This window comes from Mastomys coucha, unplaced genomic scaffold, assembly GCF_008632895.1.
Source record: "Mastomys coucha isolate ucsf_1 unplaced genomic scaffold, UCSF_Mcou_1 pScaffold22, whole genome shotgun sequence".
NCBI classification, from domain to species: domain Eukaryota; kingdom Metazoa; phylum Chordata; class Mammalia; order Rodentia; family Muridae; genus Mastomys; species Mastomys coucha.
Genome location: NW_022196905.1, coordinates 129,491,185 through 129,500,293, shown reverse-complemented (window position 1 = coordinate 129,500,293; position 9,109 = coordinate 129,491,185). Strand labels below are relative to the sequence as shown.

The 9,109-nt window shown below is 51.6% G+C and overlaps 1 protein-coding gene across 4 annotated transcripts in view; it reads left to right on the top strand.

Moving 5' to 3' along the window:
- Positions 1 to 9,109, top strand: part of Hip1 (huntingtin interacting protein 1) — a 144,092-nt gene that overhangs the window by 54,993 nt on the left and 79,990 nt on the right. Inside the window, exon 1 of one of the 4 annotated variants that reach the window (XM_031338217.1) lies at positions 4,263 to 5,061. The exons of the other annotated variants lie outside the window; for them this stretch is intronic. Coding sequence (XP_031194077.1) covers positions 5,044 to 5,061 — 18 coding nt within the window. The 5' untranslated portion in view covers positions 4,263 to 5,043. Of the gene's footprint in view, positions 1 to 4,262; positions 5,062 to 9,109 lie in introns of those variants that run through there. 4 annotated transcript variants of the gene reach the window in all.

The following is a 9,109-nucleotide window of genomic DNA, read 5'->3' as shown; positions in this document are numbered from 1 at the left end:
AGGCAGGGGCTCTACCACTGAGCCACGCCCCCAGCCCCTCCCTGGGGGATTCTAGGCAGGGGCTCTACAGCTGAGTCATGCCCCAGCCCTCTTTAGGTTTTTTGTGGTTTTGTTTTTTTTTAAACTTTGAGACAGGTCTCACTTAAACTGCTACAAATAAGAAGTTTGGTGAAGTTGGAGGGGTAGGAGGCTAGGAGAGGGTAGACTACAAGGGTGGGAGAGGAGGCCAAAACATTAAAGGTCTTGATACAAAAAAAAATTAGGATCTGTTTTTTATTTGAGGTTGGCCAATGAGAAATTATAATTAAATTACTTTTAGAATAATGAGAGAGGACTCTTCCTACAGGCAAGTATGTAAATCAGTTGAGAAATGTTCTTGTTTTGAAATTTTTATTACATTTATTTATTTACTTATTTATATGCTTATTCATTTATTGATGGGGCCCACACAGGTCCCACACATGCCACAGTCCTTGTGTGGAGGTCAGAGGGCAGCTTCCATGAATCAGTTGACTCCTTTTATCCTGTGGGGTCCTGGGGTCGAACTTAGATCTTTAGGTTTGTGAGCAAGTGCCTTTGTGTGCCGAGGCAGCTCAGTAGCCCCCAGAGGCAGTTTTCTAAGGAGAGTCTGCACAGGCCTTGCCCCTGTAAACCGAGCAAGATGCATTCTTGCCCCTGGCTAGCTGGTTCTCTTTTGTCACAGCTTCAGTTTAGAAAACAGTATAGCCCCAGGGCAGTTGAGGCAAGCTTCAGCACTTGCTGGCCTTTGAGCAGCATGTACATTTCCAGTAATTGCTACAACAAAGCTGACCACAAGCTCAGTAGTTAAAACATCAGCATTCTGGGGCCAGTGACCTGGCTCAGTGGGTAAGTGGGTAAGGCTGCTTGCCACCAAACCCAAGGACCTAAGTTCAAATCTCTTGGCTCCCACATGGTGGGAAGAACAGATTCCTGCAGGCACACTCAAGTACACACACACACACACACACACACACACACACACACACTCATGCACGCACGCACGCACGCAGGCGCGCATACCCACAAATACAATAAAAATAGAAACAGTATCTTGCCTCTTCATTTTCTCATGGCTCTGGAGCTCAGAAATTTATGTTACTAGGTCACAATCAAAGGTTTTGAATGAAAAAAAAAAATAGGAAAGAAAGGACATGACTCCTAGATGTGGTGGAGGAGAAAGTTTATTGTAGAGAAAAGGGAGAGCATAGCTCAAGGCAGGGACACCTTACAGGAATCCAGAGAGATTGGGAGAGTCCAGAATGGTCATGCCACTTAGCCCCGTGAGGAGAGAGGGGAGGGGAAGGGAGAGAGGGGGCCAGGTACAGTAGTAACTAGGAGACTCAAAGAGAGAAGACAAAGAGGGCAGGTAACCAAATGGTTGGATTATAAAGGGAAGGGCAGCCCTGCTGGAGAGTTCAGAGGGGGTGGTGGTGCCAGCCAGGGGTAGGGACTAAGAGGTGCAAGGAGAACCTGGTGGCCAGTGTGCCCTCTGGTATGTTAAGTAGGCACCTCAGCCATTGGTCCCAGGTTTGAAACTTGGTGTTGACAGTAGGTCGGGTGTTTGTTCCTCAAGCATGAAGATGTAAGTTCGGATCCCCACTGCCTTTTTAGCTACATCTTGATGCAGACCCTATCATTCCACCAATCTGGAGGCTTTGGCAGGGGATGGAGATTGCCGTGAGTTCAAGGCCAACCTGGGCTGTATATAGTGAGTTCCAGGGTGGTGGGGGGAGGGGAGAGTGAGCAACCCCCTCCCCCAGCTAGGTGTGGTGGTACACACCTTAACCCTGTCACTTAAGGGGCAGTTCCAGGCCAAGTTCTAGGTCAGCCAGGGCAATGTGGTGCCTGTCTCAAAAGTAAATACAAATTAAAAAGCATCGCCCAAACTATGGGCATTTACAGCTGGGCACAAAACCACATTCCTTTAATCTCAGTACTCTGGAGGCAGAGGCAGGGAGATCAAGGTGATTTTGAGGCCAGCCTGGTCTATATGGTGAGTTCCAAGCCAGTCAGGGTTACACAGTGAGACCTGTGTAAATTTAAAACAAACAAACAAACAAAGCCAACTCAGCATTTGTAAGAAAGAGACGGGAAAACAGAACTACGGCACAGAGCATATGAGACCTTGTTTGAAAACAACAAAAGCCCACACGCAAATATAAAAGCAGCTGTTGGGAACCTGTCAACCAATTCCAGGCTTGATGGTTCACAAACTTAGTTACCATCCTGGCTGTGCAGCTGCGGCTACTCTGGGAACCCTGGGCCTCCTGCCTTAGTGCCCAGGTGCTTGGCTTTTGGACAGGAGCCACCACACCTAGCTCTGCACATAACTTCCTCTTTTAGATCATTAGATAGTGTGCTCACCCCCACCCACCAGAAGGCTTGCGGAAAAACAGTCCCAACTTCATAGATAAGAACTCTGCTGCCGGGAGGGGGGTGCGGTTCCCCTGCCCAGCAGGCTCCTTGCTGCAGGTACACAGAGGCCCAGGGTTGGCTTCTTGGTAGTGGGTGCCTATCCCTTCTTCCTTTGAAAGTCTGGTCAAGTTCATCCTCAGCACCACAGTAAGATGGAGGCCAGCCCTGGCTCCAAACAGGAGAGCCTGTCAGAGGATATTGGAGGCCTTTGATCCTGGTTCTAGGGAGGTAGAGGCAAGCACATCTCTATGGGTTTGGAGCCAGCCTGGTTTATATACAGACTCACAGGCCAGCTAGGGTTACATAGTGCAACCATCTCAAAAAGGGAAAAAAGAAAGAGAGAAAGAGAAAAAGAAACGAAGGGGTTAAGGAGATGGCTCAGGGGCTAAGAGTACTGGCTGTTCTTGCAGAGGACCTGGGTTCAGTTCCCGGAACCCACATTGTGGTTCATAACCATCCGTGGTTCATCCCCAATTCAAGGGAATCCTGTGTCATCTTCTGACCCCTATATGTGTCAAGCATGTACATGGTACACTTGCATGCAGGCAAACCACATACATAAAATAACATAATTTAGTCATTGAAGGGGTTGGTGGTGGTTCAGAGAGGCGACGTAGCCAGTAAAGAGCTTGCCATGTAAAGAAGGGCACTTGAATTCAGAATCCCAGCCCCTACTTGGAGAGCTTGGCACAGTGTCTGTCACCCTTATAGCTAGCTAGCTTTCTTTCTTTCTTTCTTCCTTTCTTTCTTTTTGATTTTTGAGACAGGGTTCTCTGTATAGCCCTGGCTGTCCTGGAACTCAGAAATCCGCCTGCCTCTGCCTCCCAAGTGCTGGGATTAAAGGCTCGGGCTACCACTGCCCTGCTTGTCTATGACCCTTATGTTGGGAGTGAAGAGTGGTGTGTTCCTGGAACTCACTGTCCTGTCAGACTAGCCAAATGAGTAAGAGACCCAGTCTCAAAAAAAAAAAAAAAAAAGTCAAAAGCCAAGCGGTTGTGGTACACACCTTTAATCCCAGCCCTTAGTGAGGCAGAGGCAGGCTGGTCTCTGTGAGCTCAAGGCCAGCCTGGTCTACAGATGGAGTTCCAGGATCGTCTGTTATCCAAGACCCTACATGATGGAAGGAGGGATCAGACTCCTGAAATTGCCCTCTGACTACCACATTTGTGTTATGACACCGTGTGTTCATGTGCACAGAGACTAAAAAGAAGAAATCCCACAGGGGGATCGAAGGGGACACGTGCCCTATGGCCTCCATCTTACCTCCCTCCTTATGCACCGTGCACATAAAATATACAAACTTTTTTTTTAAAGCAGTATGTTCCAACCATGGGGCATCTCTGGAAGCCGTTTGGGATTCGCGTGTCACTGTCTGTATGGAGGTTTCCTACTGGGGTCAGTTGGCTCTGCTCTGGCCTAAGTGGACTGCTAGGTCCCTGGTGTCTTAACTGCACGCTTAACCGCGCTGCCTCTGATTTGGGAGGAATAAGATGGCTCGCTTTTGTCTCCTGGGAAACCTTCCACCAAAGGAGCCTTTGCTAGGAATCCTGTTCTAGGCACCAGCTGTGCCTTGCAGTGCGGGGAGTCGGCCAAGGGATTCTCTAAAGAATGGGCAGCGGGGTTGGGCTGTGACGGTTCTGAGAGGGTATAGACACCCAATTTAGAAGCCAGTCCATTCAATCTCATCTCCGGAAAAGGGCAAGCTTTTGGCCACTTGGGAGCAGGGGACTGTCCCTCTAGAGGAGGGATATCTGGTACCATCCTTCCCATTCGCCCATCTGTTTAGAGCCCCCAGCCCCGTATTGGAAGGCCCCTGGGGATTAGCCTCAGGAGGCCAACCACAGCCTCTCAATTACCTCATTGTCCAAGGGGGGTGGGGTGGGGAAAAGCCATGTGGGGAGGGGACAAGGGGGTGGACCCCTGCCCTCGTTGGAATGTGCATGCTGGTTGAAGGGGCATCTGTCCCGCCCCTCTGCCACCTCCCCCGCGTACTTCCTGAGTCCCACCGAGCCCTCCACGGAAACACGCGCGCGAACACACACACACACACACACACACACACACACACACACACACACACACACACACACACACACACACACACACACACACACACACACACAAAAACACTTCCTGACGGTCTCCAGCTCCTGGCTCTCCTGGCTCTCCAATGATCCTGTCCCATCCGCCTGGACAGCTGCCGAAAGAGACCTTTTGTTATTCAAATCACACCCTCCTCCCTGAGCTCCCAGGGACCTCAGGGTCCCGGAATCCATCTCTGGTTGTCCTCACCTCTTGCAGCGGATCTCAGGGTTTCCCGGGCCCTCCCCTCCACAGCATATTCTCCAGCTCCACCGAGGGACCGCGCCTCCCCCGCCGGCGCGCTTCCCCTCCCGTCCTCTCCCCTTCCATCCCCTCCCCTCCCGCCCCGCCCCCGCCGTGCTCCGTCCAGCCGCGGTGCCGCCGGCCACCACCAGGGCCCCCGTCGGCCGCGGTTGCCAGCAAGGAGCATGGCACCCCCGGGGCTGCAGTAGCCGCCACCAGCCTTCACTGGGGGGGTACCCGGTATCTCCCAGGGTGTGGGGAGGACACCCTATCGCTTCGGCCATGGATGTGAACAAGATGGTAAGTGAGAGCTTTGGAAGCTCTATCTCCGAGCTCCCCGCCCCCACCCGGCTCGCGTCCCATCTCTCCCCCTCCCCCCTAGTCTGCAGCGTGATCCATTGAAAGTTTTCTGGATTGTTGATTCTTCCTGCCTGTTGGCCCCGCTCCGCAGAGCGCTGGGAGAAAGGGAGAACATGGCCAAGGATCTGGAGGCGGCTGGCCCGCGGGGCTGGGGCTCCCGGTTTCCCGCCGCGCCAGTTGCTAGGGCTGCCCTGGGCCAGGCTCCTTTTCTTAAATTAGTCAACCTGTGAGGCGAAGAAGGGAGGGCAGAGCTGCAGGAAGGGGCTTCGGCTATCCCTTCCGAGCCCTCTGCTAGCACAGTGCTGGGGATCTCCTTGGAAGGTTTGTGGGCTGAGACGTACAGGTGTCCCTGGGAGGGCTAAGAGAGGAGAAACGCTGGCTTTGGCCAAAGTGAGGGGGCGGGAACGAGACCCCCACTCCCACATCCGAGCTCCACGCGCAGGCTCTCAGAGGGTCTCTGTTCCAAGATTGCTCACTTGTAAGCCTCAGACTTGGTGGGCTTGGGGAGCAGCGACTCCTTTCTTGACCGGCTAAAGTATCTAATCTTTTGGCCCCTTAGAATGGAGGGGTCTGCGATCTGCCCCCAGAACAGCCCCGCCCCCACTCCAAATACTGCGGGAGATGCCAAGATTGTTGCTCATTGATTGAGACCAAGGAGCGAATCTCAGCGGGAATCAGGACGCTCTTTGGGAGATCCTAGATGGATGGAAGGAGTATCTCTGGAGGGCACTGCAGGTTTTCCGAGAGGGATCACTACCACCCTGGCTGACTTTAGACCTGGTTTCTTCATTTTTGCCGTTCCCCTCAAAGGTGGGCTCTGTCTTTGAGAGTCCTGGGGAAAGAAATAGACTTAGAATCTGACTGTGTGTGACTGTAGGCGACTTGGGGACCTGTGGCGTACAGAGAAGCAGGATTGAGGTTGATTTTCTCTAGAGGGTGCAAGCATACCCTAGAGAAGACAAGTCCATTTTGGTCCCTTGCATACATAACCTTTGGCGCTATATCTAGGTTCTGGATCAAAGCTGGGTGACAGGTGTGATCCCCCCCCCGCCCCCCGCAGGAGGCCCTTCTCAAAAGTCTTGAGTTTCAGCATTCCCCCCATCCCCCCTTAGAAAGAGTGAGGACTGGGTGAGGTATCTCCTGAATCCTTGTCTTTCTGTGAAGACAAAGCTTGTCTATGGTGGGATAGTGCCAAGAGGCTAGACCCTGCCCCATTCCCTGTGTTTGTATTGCAGACAACTTAGAACCCTCAAAAAAAAAAAAAAAAAAGCCCTCTTGAGGGCTAGAGAGATAAGTTGGTCTGTCTGTAAAGTGCAAGTAGAAGAACCAGAGATTCACACCCCCCCCCCCCAAGCAATGTGAAAACAACCTCTGGTGTGGCAGCACACACTTGCAATCCAGGCTCTGGGGAGGTGGAGATCTCTCTAGGCTCTCTAGGTGGCCAGGGTAGTTTCATTTACAAGTCCCAGGCTGAGTGTCCTGTGTCAAACAATGTGGATAGCAGCTGAGGAACATCTGGCCCCCCACACACATACATGCTCACCTGAACCTGCACACACACATGTCCACACATAGTCGCCCACAAAAAGAAGAGGGAAAGAGGGTTGATGGGATGCCTGAGCCGGTGAAGCACTCTCCATGCAAGCCTGACAACCTGAGTTCTGTCCCCACAACCCCTACAAAGGCGGAAGGAGAGAACCAACTCCATGAAGTCGTCCCCTGGCCTTTACACACACACACACACACACACACACACACACACACACACACACATGCACACACACACACACACACACGTGCGAACACACACAGAGCCAACCAACTCCATGAAGTTGTCCCTTTGGCCTCTATACACATACACACACACATGCACACAGAGCCAACTCCATGAAGTTGTGCCTCTACACAGCACACACACACTCATGTGCGCACACACACAGAGCCAACTCCATGAAGTTGTCCCTTGACCTCTACATAGTACTTAAATACACAGATGATAACGATGACAATGATGATGATGATGATGAAGAAAACTTAGGGATGATGAAGTGGGTAGAGAAGCCTGCTGCGAAGCCTGATAGCTTGACTTTGATCCCTGGGATCCACGTGGTGGAAGGAGAGAACTGACTCCTTTAAGTTGTCCTTTCTACAGCTGAAGATGTGGCTTGGTGGGAAACTTGATTGGCTGGTCCTTCTTGCAGGTGTCATAGCCACACAAGAGTCACCTCTCTGAGCTTTAGTTGAGGGTCCCGTGGCTGCTACTCCTGGTGGCCCTGAGCCTTCATCTGCATTCATTCAAGTTCCATCCAACCTGCCAGAGTCAGGGACTTCTGCCTTTAAATTCTTAAAAAAATAAATTCCCATTTATGTGTATGCATGCATACATAATATGTATACCATGGATCATGTGTGGAGGTTGGAGGACAGTTTACAGGAATTGGTTCTCGATCATCTATCTAGCCTTCTATTGTGTAGGCTCCGGGAACTGAACTCAGATCTTTAGGCTTAGCGACAGGCACCTGGACCCAGTGAGCCCTCTTGCCACCCAGCTTATCCCTGTCTTTAGTTAGTCACATGACTTTTGGCGCTTCTCCTGCCTCCAATCCTTCCCGTATCCCATGGTATTTATTTATTTCCTATCATTGTTGTACCAAGTGCTGGAGTGAAGGGCACCAAGAAATAGGACCCAAGGTCTCCTGCTTTCTGGGACCGGCCAGCCAGGCAGTAGGCAGCTGGGCAGGCTCTGAGCAGTAGGTACAAAGGGCCACAGAGACTCAATAAAAGAGTTCAGATGCTGTGTGAGAAAGAGACTTGGTGGGGAAGTTGGGTGGAGGGTGAACAGTTGTAATCCAAGCATTGGGAAGGTGGGGACAGGTGGATCCTTGGGGCTTCCAGGCTAGCCTAGCTGAATCAGGGAGCTCTGGGCCAGTGTGTGATCAGAAGTGGGAAGCGTAGGAGATGGTTCAATGGGTAAAGTGCTAGGTGTGTGAATATGAGCATCCAGGCTTGGGTCCCCAACAGTCACATGAAGGCTGGGCATGGCGGCGTATGTCTGTAACCCGAGGGCTTGAGGCAGACAGACCCCAGAAGCTGGCTGGCTAGCCAGTCTACCCAATCAGTGAGCACCGGTTACAGTGGGAAATCACGTTTCCAAAAAGAATGTAGAGATAAGTATGGTCTTGCAGGCTTTTAACCCCAGCCCCGAGGCGGCGGAGGCAGGTGGAAGTCTGTGAGTTCGAGACCAGGCAGGGCTACATAGTGAGACCCTGCTTTAAAAAAAAAAACCCTAAAAGTGGAAAGTGAATGAGGAATATGTCCTAATGTCAATCAAGCTCTGACCCATTCACATGGGTGAGCACACATGTGTGTAACACACACACGTGCACATGTAAGCAAACTGGACGGTTCCTGAGGACCAGCATCCACAGGATCCTCATGTGCACATGCAAACAGTAATATTAAAAGCCCTGGCTGTCTCTGGAGGGCTGGATGGAGTTGGTTTTTCTAGAGCAGGGAAGGATATTGCTCATTGGCAGAGGAATGGGCAGAGCCCACTGGGTGAGGCTGGGCACAGAGATTGGAGATCAGGAAATAGCTGGCTGGTTAGTTGTAGCCAGTCCAGGAAGGCCTTAAATGCCAATGATGGTGCTCAGCCTGTAGGGACTAGAGACGCTCTTAGCAGAGACTGTGTATTGATGGCCTCTCTCCCCTTTTAGCTTGGAGTCTAAACAAAAGTGATATTTGATTCTCATTAATCATTGAGCAGCCCAGTGCCCAGCCCAGAAGCCATTGTCCCTGATTCTTTGTAGGAACACAGACCCTGGGTTGTGTCGCTAAGAGAACCTTTCCCACCCCAGGCACTTGGCGCAGGCTTCCCATTCCCAGAGGAGGCCTGGGTTACTTTCTGTTCTGACCCTTCCTACCCCCATATTTGGTATGAAGCCTCCTTATGGTGGCCTAGAGTTTCAGGGTTGACCCCCCCCCCCCC